At 40.9% G+C, this 23,533-nt stretch overlaps 2 protein-coding genes across 3 annotated transcripts in view; both read right to left on the bottom strand.

Annotated features, from left to right (window-relative positions):
* The window catches only part of LOC118364327 (DNA repair protein XRCC1-like), a 34,271-nt gene extending 25,741 nt beyond the window's left edge, over positions 1 to 8,530 (bottom strand). Inside the window, exons 1-4 of the mRNA XM_035745786.2 lie at positions 8,141 to 8,530; positions 7,671 to 7,763; positions 5,481 to 5,588; positions 4,457 to 4,615 (exon numbers count right to left, since the gene is read on the bottom strand). Of these exons, the coding sequence (XP_035601679.2) occupies positions 4,457 to 4,615; positions 5,481 to 5,588; positions 7,671 to 7,763; positions 8,141 to 8,191 (411 nt within the window). The 5' untranslated portion in view covers positions 8,192 to 8,530. The remainder of the gene's footprint in view (positions 1 to 4,456; positions 4,616 to 5,480; positions 5,589 to 7,670; positions 7,764 to 8,140) is intronic.
* A 956-nt stretch (positions 8,531 to 9,486) lies between these two features.
* On the bottom strand, positions 9,487 to 20,946 carry LOC118364122 (sialic acid-binding Ig-like lectin 5). 2 transcript variants are annotated; one of them, XM_052489456.1, is made up of 9 exons: positions 20,890 to 20,946; positions 19,595 to 19,981; positions 18,523 to 18,834; positions 18,054 to 18,317; positions 17,556 to 17,828; positions 16,958 to 17,057; positions 16,508 to 16,673; positions 16,153 to 16,358; positions 9,487 to 12,207 (listed from the first exon to the last, which is right to left on the bottom strand). In XM_052489456.1, exons 1-8 carry the CDS (start codon positions 20,942 to 20,944, stop codon positions 16,170 to 16,172), a joined length of 1,746 nt encoding a protein of 581 aa, XP_052345416.1. In that variant the 5' UTR covers positions 20,945 to 20,946; the 3' UTR covers positions 9,487 to 12,207; positions 16,153 to 16,169. The 2 variants fall into 2 exon arrangements, with proteins under 2 accessions (XP_052345416.1, XP_035601246.1); XM_035745353.2 differs by lacking the exon at positions 9,487 to 12,207 and having other exon boundaries at positions 13,483 to 16,358.
* Between the last annotated feature and the right edge of the window lie 2,587 nt (positions 20,947 to 23,533).

The raw sequence follows: 23,533 nt of genomic DNA, 5'->3' as shown, positions 1-23,533 counted from the left end.
CATACACTCTCCATCTGAGAAATGAGCATGAGTCTGGTTTCTGTCCTGTTAATGTTGACGGAACAAGCACGCTTGAGCACTGGTAGAAAAACACTACATGACCAAAGTATGTGGACACCTTTTCATTGAACATCTCATTCCAAAATCATTGGCATTAATATTTAGTCGGTCCCCCCTTTGCTGCTACAACAACCTCCACTCTTCTGGGAAGGCTTTCCATTAGATGTTGGAACAATGCTGCAGGGACTTGTTTCCATTCAGCCACAAGAGCATTAGTGAGGTCGGGCGACTAGGCCTGGCTCGCAGTCGGCGTTCCAATTCATCCCAAAGGTGTTCGATGGGGTTGAGGTCGGGGCTCTGTGCAGACCAGTCAAGTTATTCCACATAAATCTCGACAAAGCATCTCTGTATGGACCTCACTTTGAGCACAGTGGCATTGCCATGATGAAACAGGAAAGGGCCTGACCCAAACTGTTGCAACAAAGTTGAATGCACAGAATCGTCTAGAATGTCGTATGCTGTAGCATTAAGATTTCCCTTCACTGGAACTAAAAGAGCCTAGCCCGAACCATGAAAAAGAGCCCCAGACCATTATTCCTCCTCCACCAAACTTTACAGATGGCACTATGCATTGGGGCAGGTAGCGTTCAACTGGCAACCGCCAAACCCAGATTCGTTCGTCGGACTGCCAGATGGTGAAGCTTGATTCATCACTCCAGAGAACGCGTTTCCCCTGCTCTAAAGTTCAATGGTGGCGAGCTTTACACCACTCCAGACGACGCTTGGCAATACACATGGTGATCATAGGCTTGTGTGTGGCTGCTCGGCCATGGAAACCCATTTCATGACACTCCTGACGAATAGTTATTGTGCTGACATTACTTCCAGAGGCAGTTTTTAACTCGCTAGTGAGTGTGTCAGCGCTCGTGGTCCTGTTCTGAGAGCTTGTGTTGGCCTACCACTTCGTGGCTGAGCCATTGTTGTTTGAGAAATTTTTCCAACACTCTCCCTCTCGATAATCAGCTTTGTTGATAAATAGGCTGTTGTGTGCATTTGTTTCTATTTTAAGGATTGTCAATTTAATCTTCATATTATAGGATAGCTGTCCCCTTCATACTTCCCTTCATTCACTAGACAGGTAGCCTAATGTTTAGAGCGTTGGACTAGTAACCGAAAGGTTGCAAGATCAAATCCCCGAGCTGACAAGGTAAAACCCTATCGTTCTGCCCCTGAACAAGGCAGTTAACTCACTGTTCCTAGGCCGTCATTGAAAATAAGAACTTGTTCTTAAATGACTTGCCTAGTTAAATAAAAGTAAATAAAAAAATATTATAGCCTCGGAAAGCCTAAGATAGGCCAAGGTTATTTTTATACGTTTTAAGGCCAATGTTATTTTTATACGTTTTAAGTAAAGGAGAAATATTGTCTTGCGTCTGACATACACTGGTGGCTTTGAGTGACAGGGGCTTTTATGGGGGGGGGGTACTACAGAATGAGTCATAATACCCTTGAAACCTAGCGGTCAAACAGGGAAATGGTTCCAATCGTTTTTCCAACATTAATTTTAGAAACACTTCAAATAAGTGTTTTGTGTAGACTTACCTTGGCTTGACGTTTTGATTAGAGGTCGACCGATTATGATTTTTCGACGCCGTTACCGATACTGATTATTAGAGGGCCAAAAAAACGCCGATACCGATTAATCGGCAGATGTTTTTACACCATTTTTTATTTGTAATAATGACAATTACAACAATATTGAATTAACACTTACTTTAACTTAATATAAAATATCAATAAAATCAATTTAGCCTCAAATAAATAATGAAACATAATGAAACAATAATGAAGAAAGTCATATGTGCCATGTAAAAATGTGTGCCATGTAAAATATGTGCCATGTATAAAAGCTAACGTTTAAGTTCCTTGCTCAGAACATATGAAAGTTGGTGGTTCCTTTTAACATGAGACTTCAATATTCCAAGGTAAGAGGTTTTAGGTTGTAGTTAATATAGTATTTATAGGACTATTTCTCTCTATACCATTTGTATTTCATATACCTTTGACTATTGGATGTTCTTATAGTATTGCCAGTGTAACAGTATAGCTTCCGTCCCCCTCCTCACCCCTACCTGGGCTCGAAGCAGGAACACATCGACAACAGCCACACTCAAAACATCGTTACCCATCGCTCCACAAAAGCCGTGGCCCTTGCAGCGCAAGGGGAATAACTACTCCAAATCTAAAAGCGAGTGACGTTTGAAACAGTATTAGCGCACACCCAGCTAACTAGCTAGCCATTTCACATTGGTTACACCAGCCATTAGGCTGATAGGTTTGAAGTCATAAACAGTTTGCGAAGAGCTGCTGGCAAAACGCATAAAAGTGCTGTTTGAATGAATGATTACGGGCATGCTGCTGCTCAGTCAGACTGCTCTATCAAATCAGACTTAATTATAACATAATAACACGCAGAAATACGAGCCTTTGGTCATTAATATGATCGAATCCGGAAACTATCATTTCGAAAACAAAACGTTTATTATTTCAGTGAAATACGGAACCGGTCGGTATTTTATCTAACGGGTGGCATCCCTAAGTCTAAATATTCTTGTTACATTGCACAAACTTCAATGTATGTCATAATTACGTACAATTCTGGCAAATTAGTTCGCAATGAGCCAGGCAGCCCAAACTGTTGCATATACCCTGACTCTGCGTGCAATGAATGCAAGAGAAATTACCATTTCACCTGGTTAATATTGCCTGCTAAACTGGATTAGTAGTTATAACTAGTGATTATGATGCAAGCTAGCAATTTACCTTGGCTTCTACTGCGTTCGCGTAACAGGCAGGCTACTCGTGGAGTGCAATGGTTAGAGCGTTGGACTAGTTAACTGTGCGGTTGCAAGATTGAAACCCCTGAGCTGACAAGGTGAAAATCTGTCGTTCTGCCCCTGAACAAGGCAGTTAACCCACAGTTCCTAGGCAGTCATTGAAAATAACAATGTGTTCTTAACTGACTTGCCTAGTTAAATAAAAGGTATAAAAATAAATAATAAATAAAACATTTAAATAAATCGGAAATCGCCGCCCCAAAATACCGATTTCCGATTGTTATGAACTTGGAAATCGGCCATTCCGATTAAATCGGTCGACCTCTAGTTTTGATAACCGTGTAAATCTCTCTAGGACAAGGTGACTTATCAATATATTTGACAGTACTTCCCCCACTAAAAATTCAACTCTAATTAGCTGCTAATGTGGCTGTCATAAAGAACTACAAATGCCATGATGAGCTGGACGAGACTGACGAATTGAGGCAAAGGTAAGAATCTCTGGATTAACTATATAATGTTAGCTAAATGTAGCAATGAATCAATTGGCTACATTTCTCAAAAAATTGTCAATTCTGTGAACTGTCTTGTGCAAGTTTCAAATTAACACAATAACTGTTAGCAAATGTGTCAGCTAGAGATGACATGTAGGAGATTGCAGGGATTGGTAGTATAACATACCGTCAATTTTGAAATTAGAGAGTAAATAGAGCGGAATATATTGGAAAAAGTCAGAGAGAGATTTACATAGTTATCAAAACGTCACGCCAGGGTAAGCCTACACGAAACACAGCCCCTATTTTAAGTGTTTATAAAAAAAAACTATGGGGAAAATGAATGGTGGAAAAACGATTGGAACAATTTCCCTGTTTGACCCCAAGTTTTTATGGGTATTATGGACACCGCCCCTGGGGGGGGGGTTCTATAGGGCTATATGACCACTCAGAAAATGTCCTAAAGCAGCCTGTCTGGACTCCATCACTTTAATAAAATCAAACACTCCTGTCATGATGTAATCTTGTCAAGGCCTATTTTCAGTAGCTTAGGCTACATTATTTCTCTCATTACAGCGTCCTCTTTTTGAAGAACATATGCTAATGCCATCGAATGACAGCAGCACGGATTGTGACGTTATGTGACTATTTTGGGGGAAAGTGGTAGAAAACCCACCAGTCTTAATTTCAATGATTTTGTGTCGAAATAGGATCTGTATAGAATTTATTATATTCAAGAACAACCAACAGCAAGAAAAACCAACAGAAAAGGACATCTTTATTTTGACTCCGTTAATAAGTAATAACCTGAATAATAACAATGAAACGCCATGATAATAATGAAGTGTAATGGCTTTATGGCCTTATGCCAGTGACCTTGGCCTGGCCAATTACCGTAACCATTCAATGACGTCAAAATCCTAGCTGAGACACTGAATGTAAGACATGCCAAAGGAAAACAAAAATGGACGTTTCTTATTGGACAAGTGTTGTTAGTCCCACACTGTTTCAGTCTGTTTGCTGCCTAATGAATACGACCCTGGTTTACATTGATTTAGGTGGCACCACATAGACACACAATGCTCTCTGTCCACTAATGTTCGCTTTTAGTGCTGTGCAGCTCACCTTGTTGTACGGCTGGCTACACACAATCTTCACGCGGTCCCATTTCTCCTGGGCATGAGCCTTCACCAGCTGGTTAGGGCCAAAGAAGCGCACGCGGTTGATGTTGGTGCCGTTACGGCTCTCCATGGGGGACATGAAGGAGGACGTGGCCAGCAAAACCTGGGAGAGACAGTGAGAAGTTCTCTTAGGAATTAAGCAGCACACTATACCTGATGGTAGTAAAGCCACAACTACCGTAATTTCCAGACTACTTTTTTCCCCAAGCGTTGAACCTCGCTGTTTATACAATGACGCGGCTAATTTATGGATTTTTCCCGCTTTCACAAGATTCATGCCGCCAAAAAACTGAGCACCGTCACATAATGTGACGTAAATCGAGCGTGCTCAAACTTCCCATCATTCTTATTACAGTAGTCATTTTGTCACCCTCATCATGGCAAAGACACAAAGAAATGCATATGATGCAGCTTTCAAGTTGTAGGCGATCGATCTGGCTTTTGGAAAAGGAAATAGAGCTGCTGACAGCGTGGAGCATTGTCAAACAATCCACTATCATCAACGGGTTTCGAAAGGCTGGACTGCTGCGTGTTGAAGAGGGCAGCGATCCAACAACGGATTAAAGAATTCTGAGGCTATTCAACTCCGACACCGAAGGAGATGACTTCAGTGGTTTCAGTGCACAGGAGGAGGAAGATAGTGACCAATGACTTTCTTGGTAGGCTACTGTTTCATTTTTGTTACAAGCCGTGTTTCGTTTAAAGGCTGTGTAAAGTTCATTTCTTTCAATGTACCGGTAGGCACCTGCGGCTTATAGACATGTGCGGCTTATTTATGTACAAAATACATATTTTTTAATGATTCAGTGGGTGCGGTTTATATTCAGGTGCGCTTAATAGACCAGCAATTACAGTATGCATTGTCCATAATAAAGAGGCAGAGACTAGTACCTTCACTCAGTGCATTCAATGGGTAGATATCAGCGAGGTATACAGGTACTACAATATACAGTAAGGGGGTGGCATACCTCATAGTCCTGGTCTTTGACAGAGGTTGAGTGTCCCACCAACACCTCGATAAAAGCAGACCCTTCATTTCCTATGTCTATGCTGTACACCTGCTCTTCTTTCTCAAACTGAAACGATGGGGGAAAGAGCATGGGTTACCGTATTTAGTACAAACTAGGGAAAAAAACTAACAGGGCAATGCAGTGTTACAATACATACAGTGCCTTCAGAAAAGTATTCAAAATGGATTACATAGATGTATTTCACATCCAACTACACACAATAACGCATAATAACAAAGTGAAAACATGATTTTAGAAATGTTTGCTAATTAAATACAGAAATATCACATTTTCAATTAGATCATTTGTCATTCCTATTGGAATCTATCTTTAGGGAGTAGGGATGTGACAATTGGAAATGTTTTCTTGTCAGTTAAGACATTTTTTATTGGCTTCCATTAAAACTATAAGAAACATTCCTCTAGTTCCAAGTGAATTCACAATGTAGATGGTCTACATCGTGCTTCCTGCGGAGAGAAAGTTGTATCGCTACTGCTGCTTTTCACGTGTCGCATGTTGCTTGTTTTTGTCGTCCAATCACAAGTCATCGTACCGGCACTAGGCTAAAGTCAGAGCTAGAACCTCCATGTGGCAAGTTATTAGCCACTGGCCTACCGAGGGGCGCAGCGGTCTAAAGCTCTGCGTCTCAGTGCTTGAGGTGTCTCTAAAGACACCCTGGTTGGAATCCAGGCTGTATCACAACTGGACGTGATTGGGAGTCCTATAGGGTGGCGCACAATTGGCCCAGCATCGTCAGGTGTAGGCTGTAATTGTAAATAAGAATTTGTTCTTAACTGACTTGCCAAGTTAATGGTAAAATATATATATATATCTATGGAAGAATTAAGATTACAGAAAAATAAGTTAAATGAGAAGGACAGGCTACAACACCAAGAGCCAACAGGTAGGCTTCTACATAATAATCTGAATTGTTACTGTAAGATTGAGAAGGGGAGAAAGTGTATAGTTAAAGTTAAATAGTTTCAATTAGCCTAGCTAACATTAGCTAGCTAGCTTGCTTAACTAGCTTCCCTTGGTTTGATGCAGTCAATACAGGTACTATGTAATCTAGGGCTCTCCAAAACTGTTCCTGGAGAGCTACTGTCCTGTAGGTTTTCGCTCTAACTATAATCTAGAGCACCTGATTATAATAATTATCTGGTTGATAAACCAAATCAGGTTAGATACAACTGGGGTTGGAGCGAAACCCTATAGGAGGGTAGCTCTCCAACTGGGGTTGAAGAGCCCGGATGTAATCAGATGAGATGATAAATAACTAGCAATACGTAGTCTACCAGCGCACGTTGACTTGGTCGCAATCTTCTCCCCCACCCTCGTCACTCACATTTGAGCTGCTGCTCTGATTTTTCCATCCTACTAACGTTACAGCATTGGTTAGGGGCTCAGAAGTATGCAGTTCACTGTAAGGTCTACACGTGTTGTATTCAGCGCATGCGACTAATACATTTTGATTAGATTTTTGTTGCGTTAGATATTTATTCAACTTTTATTTTCCCTTTATGAAGACGACGATCGGGACCTGTTAGTGATAGTTATTCAGTTAGGTTTTTTTCTCTTAAGGTTGAAAATCACAATTTATTTTAAAAATGTTACCATTTACTTACACCCCTAGTAGGGAAGATATTCAACAATTGATGATCTACAATCTGCATTCAGAAAAACTGCTATGGTGAAGAACTCAAACAAGACTACCTAAAACATCTAAACTGGAACAACTCTCTCAGTACGGGTGCAATAAGTCCAACCACTTACAGATTGGAATATTTTAGGAAAATGCACATTATTTGTCTTAGATCAATTAATTAATGTGCATGCAGAAATATACAGGATATATTAAAACAAACTATTCAAAAAAATCAACCCGCAACAAAGCATGCTGGGAAATATGATGGGCCACTCCAAAATATTTTTCATTCAGAGAATTAACAGAAATGAACTCAGTCGAGTAAAGACACCTGTAAATCCCACTGGTGTTAACCCCACTAGAATCAACACTAAGATATAACACTCACAACACTTTTGACCTCAAAATCGAGAATTTAACACCCACAAATTTTCTGTATGAATTGGAGTCAGTGAATTGTTACACAATCCCATGAAAACACAGAGCAGAGGAAAGCCTATTACCTGTATAATGACTGAGGTTTGTTTCTCCCCTGGCCTTGCTGCTTTCCATTTTCTGTATGTGTCTGAGCTCAGCAGGTTGTCAGCCTTGTGAGTCTGCAAGGAAACAACAAGAATAGCTAGGACCCCATGATCTTCAATTACCATCTAGTGTTGTCACCACTGGAAATGAGTGTTACTGAAAATACATTTTTTGACAACAAGAAATGACTGGGAAGTGTACTGTAGCTAGCTAGCTACTTCGAATGGAGCATGCAAATACTGTTCAGTACTATCACAATGATTTTGTTCTGGTGGGCTTAAAAAATAGCCATGGTAGACTGTACTTATATACAGTAGAGGGCTAGACAGTCGACATTATCTCCCAATCAGACAGCAAGCAAACTTAGCTAGCTAACACGTTAGGAAGCAAGCAAGCGGGCTAACGAATACTGTATTCGTTAATGAGTCTAGATAGTAGTTGGACAACTTACATTGTCTTCGGTGCTGCAAGACACTACATGCTTGAGTTTTATCTCCGGCATTTTGCGCTAGTCACTTGACTTGTCAAAAAAGTGGTGCCGCTTTATTTGTGTTTTTTCAGCTAATCAAAACCAAACCTCTACGCTTGCTAGCTAGTTAGCAATTGCCTGGGTAGCAAACAATGGAACACGTTCATAGCTAGTTTATATAAAGCAAAACGCATCTAAATGCTCAATAGAAGTACCCTGTCTGACATTTCTGTGTTTCATGCATTGTATTTGACTTCCCTGTGAATTTTATTCTAATGTAAAGGCGGACAAAAACAGCCGAAACGTATTTGGAGGTTGAACCGTGCCCCCTGAATTACACACCAAAATCCCTCTCAATTCATAACCTCTGATGTGACTTCCGGTTGATATTTTATTTAGCCAATCAAAACAGTTGACGCTTCTTCTTCTTCTTCTTCTTCTTCGTGTGGTTTAACGGCCAACTAGACGCTTTGTTGCTTATTTCTGCCTTTTAACAATTCGAAAAGAGCATTGCACATTGTTCACAAAAAAGGGAAATGGGGAGAAAAGGAAATTGCACTACCATCTAAACCTATATATACAATATATACCACTATCCCCACAAACCCCACCACCCCTTCCCACTACATTGGCCCCAACAGATCCTACACTAGGCTGTCGGCATGGGTACCTGGAACACATATGACACTTTCTGCACTAATTGCACCCTTGAAACGTCAACCTGTCTCAACCGCACAAGACATTTCTGATCCCTAGCAACATGGCCACCCCCACAATTGAAACACTCCACTTTTCCCACCGAAACTACACACTCCTTTGTCCCATGCCTTTCTGCACACTTTTCATACAACAGAATCTCCCTCCTACATACTGTTGCAACATGACCATCAACCTGGCACCCGAAACACTGTAGTGGGTGTTTCTGAAACAACCAGCAAATAAGTTTTTGGGGGTCAGAGATTTTAGGCAGAAGAACTACAGGGGGGTTTGAGAAGAGGTTCTGAGGCAATGAAGAAAGTAGAGGATGGTGGAGAAATGGGGAGGGAGACTGAGAGGATCCCTGTGAGTAGTAGGCCAGTACAGAGTGACCAGAACAGTTTTTGCTTTAGTAAGGTTGGCTTCTTTGCATTTATTGCTATGGTCATTAATTGTACCGCACAGATGGAAAGGAAATCCCAGAAGATTGAATTGGTTGTAGTAGCAAAGCTCTTACGGGGTTATGTGTGATAGCATATTTTGCAACCAGTATGTGGGTATACTCTGCCACTTATTGGATTGTATTTCATGTTAGTGGTAAAACAAAATATGAAAAATTCTTAACATTAAAAGCACAGAAAAAATCTTTATTTTGTCACATGAATATAGAACCAGAACATACATATGGAAGAATATTTTATTATTATTATTATTATTTATTATTAGAATATGAAATAGCTTTTTACTGTAGTGAAGAATGGCTTTTGGTTCAGTAACCATCAATCCTCTTGAGTACAAGGTCAGGATGGTAGGTGAAGAGAGGCACATTTATATAAAACACATGCAAAAGTGATTGTTTAATAAGAGAGGTGTCCAACACCTTTATCATCATCATCATCACATCATACAATCATGTTCATCCCATCTAGAATATCATTATACAGACATTATACATGTACTGATGCAAAATGTACTGCATGAAATAGGTGAATATCATGTGTGGACCATTATCTTCATCAGCCACAAACTACAGTGGCTTGCGAAAGTATTCACCACCTTGGCATTTTTCCTATTTTGTTGCCTTACAACCTGGATGCCTTACAATTTTGGGGGGTTCAATATCATTTGATTTACACAACATGCCTACCACTTTGAAGATGCAAAATATATTTTTTATATTGTGAAACAAACAAGAAATAAGACAAAAAAAAAAACAGAAAACTTCTGCATGCATTACTATCCCCCCCCAAAAAAAGAAGTCAATACTTTGTAGAGACACCTTTTGCAGAAATGACAGCTGCAAGTCTCTTGGGGTATGTCTCTATACACTTGGTAAATCTAGCCACTGGGATTTTTGCCCATTCTAAAAGGCAAAACTGCTCCGCTCCTTCAAGTTGGATGGGTTCTGCTGATGTACAGCAATCTTTAAGTCATTCCACAGATTCTCAATTGGATTGATGTCTGGACTTTGACTAAGACATTTAAATGTTTCCCCTTAAACTGCTTTTTTTCTGGCCACTCTTCCATAAAGTCCAGCTCTGTGGAGTGTACGGCTTAAAGTGGTCCTATGGACAGATACTCCAAGCTCCTCTGTGGAGTTTTGCAGCTCTGCAGCTCCTAGACCTGGTCCCTCAGTTTTGGTGGGCAGCACTCTCTTGGCAGGTTTGTTGTGGTGCCATATTCTTTCCATTTTTTTAATAATGGGTTGAATGATGCTCCGTGGGATGTTCAAAGTTTTGGATATTTTTTTAATAACCCAACCCTAATCTGTACTTCTCCACAACTTTGCCCCTGACCTGTTTGGATAGCTCCTTGGTCTTCATAGTGGCGCTTGCTTGGTGGTGTTGCAGACTCTGGCTCAGTAGACAATGGACCTGATCAGACAGCTCAGAGCCTCTGCTCTTTTCTGTCCATAAAAAAACAATTGGGATTGGTGGAAGAGGCAGGGCAGGGCAGGCCAGGCCAGGAGCAAGGAAGGAGGGTGTGGTCAAGCAAGGCATCCACTGAGGCTAGACTCTGGGGCCTTTCAGAACAAGTGTATATATACTGAGATCATGTGACTGATCATGTGACACATAGATTGCACACAGGTGGACTTTATTTAACTAATTATGTGACTTCTGAAAGTAATTGGTTGCAACAGATCTTATATAGGGGCTTCAAAGCAAAGGGTAGCTCAGTTGGTAGAGCATGGCGCTTGTAACGCCAGGGTAGTGGGTTCGATTCCCGGGACCACCCATACGTAGAATGTATGCACACATGGCTGTAAGTCGCTTTGGATAAAAGCGTCTGCTAAATGGCATATATTATTATTATTATTAATACATATGCACACACCCCTTTTTCATTTTTCATTCTTTCAACTTTTCTGAAAAAGTCATTTAAAAAAAATTCATTTCACCAATTTGAATTATTTTGTGAATGTCCATTACATGAAATCCAAATAAAAATCAATTTAAAATACAGGTTGTAATGCAACAAAATAAGAAAAACTCCAAGGTGGATGAAAACCTTTGCAAGGCACTGTATGTACACTAATGAATGAAGGACTGCTAAGCCTACAATTATGTACACAAAATATATTTATATATATACACTACCGTTCAAATGTTTGGGGTCATTTAGAAATGTCCTTGTTTTTGAATGAAAATCACATTTTTTGTCCATTAAAATAACAGAAAATTGATTAGAAATACAGTGTAAACATTGTTAATGTTGTAAATGACTATTGTAGCTGGAAACAACAGATTTTTAATGGAATATCTACATAGGCGTACAGAGGCCCATTATCGCAACCATCACTCCTGTGTTCCAATGACACGTTGTGTTAGCTAATCCAATAGTATAATTTTAAAAGGCAAATTGATCATTAGAAAACCATTTGCAATTGTTTTAGCACAGCTGAAAACTGTTGTTTGGATTAAAGAAGCAATAACACTGGCCTTCTTTAGACTAGTTGAGTATCTGGAGCATCGGCATTTGTCGGTTCGATTACAGGCTCAAAATGTCCAGAAACAAATAACTTTTTTCTGAAACTCTTCAGTCTCTACTTGTTCTGAGAAATGAAGGCTATTCCATGTGAGACATTGCCAAGAAACTGAAGATCTTGTACAACGCTGTCTACTACTCCCTTCATGGAACAGTGCAAATTGGTTCTAACCAGAATAGAAAGAGGAGTGGGAGGCCCCGGTGCACAACTGAGCAAGAGGACAAGTACATTAGAGTGTCTAGTTTGAGAAACAGATGCCTCACCAGTTGTCAACTGGCAGCTTCATTAAATAGTACCTGCAAAACACCAGTCTCAACGTCAACATTGAAGAGGCGACTCCGGGATGCTGGCCTTCTTGACAGAGCTGCAAAGAAAAAGCCATACCTCAGACTGGCCAATAAAAATAAAATATTAAGTTGGGTAAAAGACACAGACACTGGATAGAGGAACATCCTGGTGTCGCCTCTTCACTGTTGACGTTGAGACTGGTGTTTTGCGGTTACTATTTAATGAAGCTGCCAGTTGAGGACTTGTGAGGTGTCTGTTTATCAAACTAGATACTCTAATGTACGTGTCCTTTTGCTCAGTTGTGCACCGAGGGCCACCCATTACTCTTTCTATTCTGGTTAGGGCCAGTTTGTGCTGTTCTGTGAAGGGAGTAGTGCACAGCATTGTACAAGATCTTCAGTTTCTTGGCAATTCTTCAAATGGAAAGCCTTCATTTCTCAGAACAAGAATAGACTAACAAGTTCAGAAGAAAATCTGTGTTTCTGGCAATTTTGAGCCTGTAACCCACAAATGCTGATGCTCCAGATACACAACTAGTCTAAAGAAGGACAGTTTTATTGCTTCTTTAAACAGAACAACAGCTTTCAGCTGTGATAATATAATTGCAAAGGGGTTTTCTAATGATCAATTAGCCTTTTAAAATTATAAACTTGGATTAGCTAACAAAACGTTCCATTGGAACACAGGAGTGATGGTTGCTGATAATGGGCCTCTGTACGCCTATGTAGATATTCCATGAATAATCTGCCATTTCAGTCGACAATAGTCATTTACAACATTAAAAATGTCTACACTATATTTTTGACCAATGTGATGTTATTTCAATGGACAAAAAATGTGCTTTTCTTTCAAAAACAAGGACATTTCTAAGTGACCCCAAACTTTTGAACGGTAGTGTATATACAGTTGAAGTCGGAAGTTTACAAACAATTAGGTTGGAGTCATAAAAACTTGTTTTTCAACCACTCTACAAATGTCTTGTTAACAAACTACAGTTTTGGCAAGTTGGTTAGGACATCTACAGTGGGGCAAAAAAGTATTTAGTCAGCCACCAATTGCGCAAGTTCTCCCACTTAAAAAGATGAGAGAGGCCTGTAATTTTCATCATAGGTACACTTCAACTATGACAGGCAAAATGAGAAAAAAAATCCAGAAAATCACATTGTAGGATTTTTTATGAATTTATTTGCAAATTATGGTGGAAAATAAGTATTTGGTCACCTACAAACAAGCAAGATTTCTGGCTCTCACAGACCTGTAACATCTTCTTTAAGAGGCTCCTCTGTCCTCCACTCGTTACCTGTATTAATGGCACCTGTTTGAACTTGTTATCAGTATAAAAGACACCTGTCCACAACCTCAAACAGTCACACTCCAAACTCTACTATGGCCAAGACCAAAGAGCTGTCAAAGGACACCAGAAACCAAATTGTAGACCTGCACCAGGCTGGGAAGACTGAATCTGCAATAGGTAAGCAGCTTGGTTTGAAGAAATCAACTGTGGGGGCAATTATTAGGAAATGGAAGACATACAAGACCACTGATAATCTCCCTCGATCTGGGGCTCCACGCACGATCTCACCCCGTGGGGTCTTAATGATCACAAGAACGGTGAGCAAAAATCCCAGAACCACACAGGAGGACCTAGTGAATGACCTGCAGAAAGCTGGGACAAAAGTAACAAAGTAACAAAAGAATGCTGAGTTGCATCCAAAGAACACCATACCTACTGTGAAGCATGGGGGTGGAAACATCATGCTTTGGGGCTGTTTTTCTGCAAAGGGACCAGGACAACTGATCCGTTTAAAGGAAAGAATGAATGGGGCCATGTATCATGAGATTTTGAGTGAAAACCTCCTTCCATCAGCAAGGGCATTGAAGATGAAACGTGGCTGGGTCTTTCAGCATGATAATGATCCCAAACACACCGCTCGGGCAACAAAGGAGTGGCTTCGTAAGAAGCATTTCAAGGTCCTGGAGTGGCTTAGCCAGTCTCCAGATCTTAACCCCATAGAAAATCTTTGGAGGGAGTTGAAAGTCTGTGTTGCCCAGCAACAGCCGCAAAACATCACTGCTCTAGAGGAGATCTGCATGGAGGAATGGGCCAAAATACCAGCAACAGTGTGTGAAAACCTTGTGAAGACTTACAGAAAACATTTGACCTCTGTCATTGCCAACAAAGGGTATATAACAAAGTATTGAGGTAAACTTCTGTTATTGACCAAATACGGATTTGCAAATAAATTCATTAAAAATCCTACAATGTGATTTTCTTTTTTTGCCTATGATGAAAATTACAGGCGTCTCTCATCTTTTTAAGTGGGAGAACTTGCACAATTGGTGGCTGACTAAATACTTTTTTGCCCCACTGTACTTTGTGCATGACACAAGTAATTTAAAAAAAATTAACTTATAATTCACTTTATCACAATTCCAGTGGGTCAGAAGTTTACATACACTAAGTTGACTGTGCCTTTAAACAGCTTGGTGGAAAATACCTGAAAATTATGTCATGGCTTTAGAAGTTCTGATAGGCTAATTGACCTAATTTGAGTCAATTGGAGGTATACCTGTGGATGTATTTCAAGGTCTACCTTCAAACTCAGTGCCTCTTTGCTTGACATCATTGGAAAATCGAAAGAAATCAGCCAATACCTCAGAAAACAAATTGTAGACCTCCACAAGTCTGGTTCATCCTTGGGAACATCTGTACAAACAATAGTATGCAAGTATAAACAACCATGGGACCACACAGCCGTCATACCGCTCAGGAAGGAGACGTGTTCTGTCTCCTAGAGATGAACGTACTTTGGTGCGAAAAGTGCAAATCAATCCCAGAACAACAGCAAAGGACCTTGTGAAGATGCTGGAGGAAAAAGGTACAAAAGTATCTATATCCACTGTAAAATAAGTCCTATATTGACATAAACCTAATAGGTCCGCTCAGAAAGGAAGGAGCCACTGCTCCAAAATCGCCTGGTCTGATGAAACAAAAATAGAACTGTTTGGCCAAAATGACCATTGTTATGTTTGGATGAAAAAGGGGGAGGCTTGCAAGCCGAAGACCACCATCCCAACCGTGAAGCACGGGGTGGCTGAATCATGTTGTGGGGCTGCTTTGCTGCAGGAGGGACTGGTGCACTTCACAAAATAGATGGCATCATGAGGGTGGAAAATTATGTGGATATATTGAAGCAACATATCAAGACACCAGCTTGGTCGCAAATGGGTCTTCCAAATGGACAATGAACCCAAGCATACTTCCAAAGTTGTGGCAAAATGGCTTAAGGACAACAAAGTCAAGGTATTGAAGTGGCCATCACAAAGCCTGAACTCAATCCAATAGAAAATGTGTGGGCAGAACTGAAAAAACGTGTGCGAGCAAGGAGGACTACAACCGGACTCAGTTACACCAGCTCTGTCAGGAGGAATGGGCCAAAATTCACCCAACTTATTGTGGGAAGCTTGTGGAAGGCGACCCAAAATGTTTGAACCAAGTTAAACTATTTAAAGGCAATGCTACCAAATACTAATTGAGTGTATGTAAACTTCTGACCCACCGGGAATGTGATGAAAGAAATAAAAGCTGAAATAAATAATTCTTTCTACTATTATTCTGAGATTTCACATTCTTAAAGTAAAGTGGTGATCCTAACTGACCTAAGACAGGGAATTTTTACTAGGATTAAAAGTCAGGAATGTTGAAAAACTGAGTTTAAATGTTTTTGGCAAAGGTGTATGTCAACTTCTGACTTCAACTGTATATATCATTTTAAAGGAGAGAAGGATAATCTTAATGTGCCACTTAACCCATTTTGTATAATTTTGCATAACAGTATGTATAATCATGCAAAAAAATATCAAATGGATATGACATCATTGTGCCATTATCTTCATTTGTCAAGCAGTACGTTCGTGCTTGTATTGTTATACACTGCAAGAGCTTTCTTCCACTCCATGACACAACTCTAGTCCAAGCCGTTAGTGCTAACGATCTGGACCAGAGCTATCCATGACATACCTCACTGAGAGATGAACTCAGATGATCTCCAGGTAGATAGCTGTTTCAGTGTTATTGTCATTGGAGGCAGGGCTTTGTCTGTCTCTTGTTCCTCTGTCCACCGTTCCCCCTCGACTCTCTCCTCCTCTTCTCTCCCCTCCGCGTCTCTCACCTCTTCTTCTCTCTCCACCTCGTCTCCCCCCATCTCGCCTCCCCATCGGATGTGTCTGAGACACAACATAATGTGGTTACTCAGCCATTCAATTGGATATTGGATATATATGTTTCAATGGATAATAAAGCTACTGTATTGCATTGTATTGTAACATACCCATTTACAAGCAAAAATATATTTTTGGTACAATAGTAGGTGTACCTGTTTGGTCTGGACGAAAAGAGGGGTGCAGTTCTGGTAAACCAGCTGGTAACTGCCATTGTTGTAGATGTTGGTGACCTCAGTGCAGTTGATGTAGAGGGGCATCCGATCCTGGTAGATCCCCATGTCCCCAGGATACACCGGAGGTCTGCAGGTCAGCACACGTCTTTAAGGAATGAAGTTAAAGACAAGAGTTTGGATTAGAGAGGACATGATCATGAAACATCTACTTTTAAAATGTAATATTTCTCCTCTTGGAACGGTTTTATATGTTCATAATTCGTTCATAATTCCATTCAATGTTATCTTAAATAAAACAACATATGTTTGATGTACTGGTATGTCATTTGGTTATTCCAAGTTTGTAAGACATCTGAAGTAACTGAGGCACAATGGTGGCAGACGTTAGAGAAGTCAGAGAAAGCAACTCTCAGAAAATATGCTTCTTACTTTCCTGACCTCTTTCGACAGCAGAACAGGAGAAGTAGAGAGAGGAGGAAGGTGGCCAAAGAGATGCATACTGCAGGTATCACTTTCCACAGCAGAGAACCTGTCAGTCAACAACAAAAACACAGCTATGTAAACTAAAGATACCACCTTTTTTACTCTTCAACTTTCAGCAAACAGATGATCTTATCTTATATTATACTGTATTATTATATTATATTAATGGAACAGGTCAACCAACCAGTGACATTGCAGGAATCATTCATACATTCGTAAGGATAATCTGAAAGAATAGGCGTTAGCGACATTGACCGATTCATGCTTAGTATTTCACCCTCATATTTTACTCACAGTACAGATGCTTCCTACAATACACAATGTATAATGTGTGTGCATCTCAATTGTGTTTCCTTGTTTCCACATGTCCTCGCCTTCTTCTCAATATATATTGGAGGACAAGGTCAGAGGATCCTTTCCTCTGACCTTCTCCTCCAATGCGTTTTGAGAAGGAAGTGAGGAAAGGGGATGTGAGGAGTAAAGGAAATACAATTAAGATGCACCCATGTATTTCTCTTGTGTGGTGTGGTGCCCCGATGCTTACCATCCTCTGCCTGAAGCAGTGTGTGGGAGTCATTGCCCAGTGCATTGATGGCGAAGCAGACTACCCTCAGTGGAGTGTCCATGTGGCCCTTCAGCGTGGCTGTTAGTGTACCATTCTCTGAGCCCACTGATGTGTTGTATCTGGATGGTGGAACACTACCGTTGACACTCCAGGTGACGGCAGGCCGGGGGTTGGAGTCTACAGAACAGCGACACAGAACCACCAACCTTTCCACAACACAGTAGGAGGAGAGATGGAGGATGACAGGCTTGTCTGGGGGATAGAAGAAGGGAGAGCGAGAGAGAGAGAGAGAGAGAGAGAGAGAGCAAGAGATGGAGAGAGAGCATCATGGAAGTATCAGGGACGTTAGAGTACCAAAATATTGTTCTTGTATCACAATGTAAAGTGTACAAGTGTACAAACAGCAGCCATTTAAATCCATACGCAGGAATTGGAAGCAAAATAATCGATCAAACATTGACTGTATAGAATGCTTACATTGAATGTTTAAGGAAGTCAATCTGGACTCTGCCCGTCCAATTAGGTTCTGGGCTGTGCAGCGGACCCTCATGTCTCGGGTCACATTGTACACCCGGACCGTAAATGTGCGCTGGTGAAGGTCTACAGTTAGCCCATGTTGGGTGTATGACCACCTGTACTCTGTCACAGGCGGGTCAGCTTTACAGGAGCAGGCCAGTAACACGTTCAAACCCTCCTGGACAGTCAAGGTATGGACCTGGACTGTGACATCTTTTGGAGGGACTAGAGGAGAGATGCAATAGCAATCAAGGCCAGTATTCATAAAACATCTCTGAGTTGGAGTCCTGATCTAGGATCAGCTCCTCCAGCCTATAAAATATTTTTAATTAAGTCAAATCTGATCCTAGATCAGCAGTCTGAAACACTATGAATATGGGCCCTAGCTTAGCATTGCAAACAATCATACATTTATATAGAAAGTACTTACATGTCACATGGAGCTCCTTTATGGTGTATACTCTTCTTCCTCCTGGATATACTGCCTCACACCTTATTCTGGGTTTGATGCGATACGATGCGATAAAGGTTAGAGAGGTCTGTAGTGTAGGCCCCTGGCCCTGGGGCTGGAGTACATGAGGCTCCCCGTACTCGCTGCTGTTCTCCTGAGCTCCTCTCTCCCACCGCCACTGGAGGGTGGGGGCTTGGGAGGGACAGGAGTAACTGATGCTGCAGTTTAGTGACACCATCTGTCCTTCTGTAGCTGCCCTCACACCGCTGATCACTGGGAGCTCTGGGGACTCTGTCAGTGATGGGGACAAAGAGAGATAAGAACTGACTTGATGAACATAGTCTAAATGGGGATAAAGTAAATGTTTTGTCCATTAGCATTAGCGATAATTCAACTCAGGTTGTGTAAAAATTGGTGTATTAACATGAGCCATGTAAAATAACCCTCTTATCACGTATTAAACATGTTAACAACGAAAATGATAGCAGTTACTATTTCTCTGTATAATAACAGATGAGAGGCAGATATTCTGTTAAGTAACAATAGATTATAAAACATAATGAACATCTGCTCTTCCCGTGACATAGACTGACTGACCAGGTGACCAAGTGAAAGCTATGATCCCATATTGATGTCACCGGTTAAATCCACTTCAATCAGTGTAGATGAAGGGGAGGATTTTTAAGCCTTGAGACATGGATTGTGTATGTGTGCCATTTAGAGGGGGAATTGGCAAAACATATGTTTTTGAATGGGGTATAGTAGTTTGTGTGAAGAACTGAAACGCTGCCGGGTTTTTCAAGCTCAACAGTTTCCCACAGTTTCACCACCCAAACGACATCCAGCCAACTTGACACAACTGTGGGAAGCATTGGAGTCAACACGGGCCAGCATCCCTGTGGAAAACTTTGACACCTTGTAGAGCCCATACCCAGACGAATTGAGACTGTTCTGAAGGCAAATGGGGGGGATGCAACTCAATATTAGGATGGTGTTCCTAATATTTGGTATACTCAGTGTATGTAATTCTGTGCAATGAGATCCCTCTCACCTGACACAATGATGTTGACACTCCTCTCCTTCCCCCAGTCTTTCTGTCCATGGCCCTTCAGCGCCAGCTGATAGACATTGGAGTCAGCCAGGTGGACTCTGTCAATCATTACAGAGCAGTCTCCATCGTCCGTGTTTCCCCAGAGGGATGTCCGGCCCTGGAACTCCTTGCTGACCGTGGATTTGTCATCCGAACTGAAAGCTGTACTCCGCAGGAGGAAGATGTGACCAGTCCTGTAGCGCAGCCTCACGCCCACCACCTTCCCCATGGAGTGAGAGGCTGGAGGAGTGAAGGAGCAGGGGATGACCACGCAGGAGCCTGCCAAGGCAGGGACATAGTTTGGGACAGAGGGCACTGGGGACACAGCATAGGTGTCCTTCCAGAAGCCTGTTGGGATGAAGTAGCAGAGAAACATGAGCTATACCAAAAGTTAAAGCCCCGTAGTGCAACAATATGACTTGGCAAAAATGTGACTTTGCAACTATGTCACTGTCTGGTAGATGTGAAGAAGATACTGTACAAGTAAAAATAGTAGCACCACACTATAACAGAACAGAAGTAACAAATAGCATCCTACAGACAATTAATCCTAGCCAAAACTAAATCTTAAAGTCATGCTATGGAGGAAGAACATTGTGTTCACAGTACAATCAATTATCAATGAACAATGAAATAGAATAGAATTGTACAACATTAAAATAATGACTCTCTGTCCGGCTGTTTGTTGCCGGGTAGTCTGGTACAATGTGGCATGGTGGGACATTTCACAATAGAGATAAATTAAGAAAAGGGGAAGGGGCATGCTTCGTTTTGCTTTGCTTGCATTATCATCCTACTGTACGAACGTGGTCTCTGCGCTTTAACTCCTTATTCTGTCCCCTTTTACATGGTTGAATACACAATTGCATCAGTGAAATGGATAGAATTGTACAGAAGTAATTTTCCCTCTTTTTATAATAGTCCTGGGCCTCAATACATGGGGCAAACTGCTCTGCAGCTCATTTTTGTCATATCTAAAAATATATATATATATATATATATATATATATATTTGTCAATATATCCCTTACTTTATGTTAAAATGCCACAATATAAAACTGGATTACTGGTCAAATCTCCATGTTGCAGCATATGTAATGTTATGTCAATGTAAGCAAGTGACCAACTTACAGTTAGTTGAGGAGTTGTTAATTAAGATAAACAATGTTGACTATCCCTATTACCCTAGTGATAAAGGTCTTCACATTTTAAAACATGACAGTTAGCGTTTAAATATAACATCATAAGCAACTCACCAAAGATCACAGTACACAGCAGGAGCATTCTGTCCAGACACATGACGAGAAGCATGCTCAACAGACACAACAGAGGGAAGGATGGTGTGATGGAAGAAGAGGCGAGGAGGAAGTTGTTTTGGTTTCATAATGTCACGGTGACATGAACTTATTTTAAGACCCCTAACAATTTCCCCAATAGTTTAAAATACTATACAGTTACGCTAACACATTTCAAAGTACGTATCATATAATATCAGAATTTGTAATGGTATTATTGTAATACATAGGCCTATAAAACCCTCCTTGGCTGGTACACCACTTGCTATTGGCTTATGATCTTGCCTATGTTACTTGGTCATCGCTCATCCATATATTTATATGTACATATTCTTATTCCATTCCTTTACCTAGATTTGTGTGTATTAGGTAGTTGTAGTGGAATTGTTAGACTACTTGTTAGATATAACTGAACTGTCGGAACTGGAAACACAAGCATTTCGCTACACTCGCATTAACATCTGCTTGCCATGTGTATGTGACCAATAAAATTTAATTTGATTTGATTTTGATACATTGTGAGTCTGCGCATTGCATGGGCCAAGGTGAAAATACAGGAAGTGATGATCCTACAATCGTATGAGAAGAATAACTGTTAATACAGTCAGCCATTTTAAAAGAGGCCCATCACCCCTGAGACGGAGGAATCCATTGCCTAAGTGCCTAAGGAAAGAGAGACATCAGCAGTTATGTGTGTGAGGAGATGCATGAGGACAGGTGTGACTCACACCCATGCTGCTAGCTGTTTCCTAACATCACTAAATCTCTTCCCATTGACTCCCACACATTATTAGCTGTAGGCCGTTGCATTCATGCAGGGAAAACAATCTTATTTTGGCATAAATGTAGGTTGATAATGTTGATTGTACAATTCTATAGAAAGTTCATAATTAATCAGATAAATAAATAGTGTGACCTGAATTTTAGCCACTGACGTTTCATAGGTGGGCTACAGAAAATTATTTTGAACCTTCCAACAAAGTCCCAATTCCTAGTTTTAAATAAATATACTGAATAATGTCAATGCACAAGCCAGGCCAAACAACATTGCATGGAATGTTTTTCATGTAAAGCTGTAGTTCTGAAAATATCTATGAAAAACAATGTGAGGTCAAGAACAAGGTGAATAAAATGAATAAATGTCATAAAAACTCTGCATGACTAAAGGTCAAGAGGGAGAGGGTTCAACCCGTGTTAAAGGTGCAAAATAAGCAGTTACTTGGAAATTAAAAAGTAAATATATATATTTTTTTTAATCAATTCAAGCTCCTAATACAGGAAAGGTAGGGTGAACAGCAGCCAGGCTGCAGACAAAACAAAAAGAAAGGAAAATATCACTATTTTACTTGTTTATCTTTATTGTGCATGTAGAGTGAGATTGTAGACTGGAGCAAATGGTATCATTCCAAGCACAATACAATCAGTTTTGGGAAAGGGGCCAAAATCAGAGGAGGCTTTCACAATCACAAAGTTGACTCATGGGTATTCTGTATACACCTTATATTCTACATATGAATTTACCTTGGTAAATTAGTCTGACCAATCGGAATCTGCGCTTCAAGATAGTTTTGACTCAGTGGGTGAGTTTGTAAGGAAGTGCATTGTAGATGTTGTACCCACTGTGGCTACTAAAACCTACCCTAACCAGAAACCGTGGATGGATGGTGGCTCTCGCATAAAACTGAAAGCGCGAACCACAACATTTAACCATGGAAAGAGGACTGGGAATATGGCCAAATATAAACAGTGTAGTTATTCTGGGGTGGCAGGGTAGCCTAGTGGTTAGAGCATTAAGCTAGTAACTGAAAAGTTGCAAGTTCAAGTCCCCAAGCTGACAAGGTACAAATCTGTTGTTCTGCCCCTGAACAAGGCAGTTAACCCACTGTTCCTAGGCTGTCATTGAAAATAAGAATTTGTTCTTAACTGACTTGCCTAGTTAAATAAAGGTAAAATTCAAGAATTCTCTCCGCAAGGCAGTCAAACAAGTGAAATGTTGGCATAGGGACAAAGTGTAGTTGTGATTCAACTGCTCAGACACGAGATGTATGTGGCAGCGCCTACAGGAAATCACAGACTACAAAAAGAAAACCAGCCACGTTATGGACACTGGCATCTCGCTTCCACAAAACACCTTCTTTGCCTGCTTTAAGGACAATACAGTGCCACCGTCATGGCCCGCTATGCCCCCCCCCCTTCTCTGTGGCTTTTGTGAGTAAGACATTTAAACGTGTTAACCCTCGCAAGGCTGCTGGCCCAGATGGCATCCCTAGCCGCATGCTCAGAACAGCCAGCTGGTGTTTATGGACATATTCAATCACTCCCTATCCCAGTCTGCTGTCCACAAATGCTTCAAGATGGCCACCATTGTTCATGTACCCAAGAAGGCAAAGAATGAATGAATACCGCCCCATAGCACTCACTTCTGTCATCATGAAGTGCTTTGAGATACTAGTCAAGGATCATATCACCTTCACCTTACCTGCCACCCTACACCCACTTCAGTTTGCATACCACCCCAACAGGTCCATAGATGATCAATCGCCATCACACTGCACACTGCCCTATCCCATCTGGCCAAAAAGAATACCCAAGAAGGCAAAGAATG

The sequence above is a fragment of the Oncorhynchus keta genome, chromosome 31 (assembly GCF_023373465.1).
Source record: "Oncorhynchus keta strain PuntledgeMale-10-30-2019 chromosome 31, Oket_V2, whole genome shotgun sequence".
In the NCBI taxonomy this organism is placed as follows: domain Eukaryota; kingdom Metazoa; phylum Chordata; class Actinopteri; order Salmoniformes; family Salmonidae; genus Oncorhynchus; species Oncorhynchus keta.
This window is presented reverse-complemented; position numbering and strand designations above follow the sequence as displayed.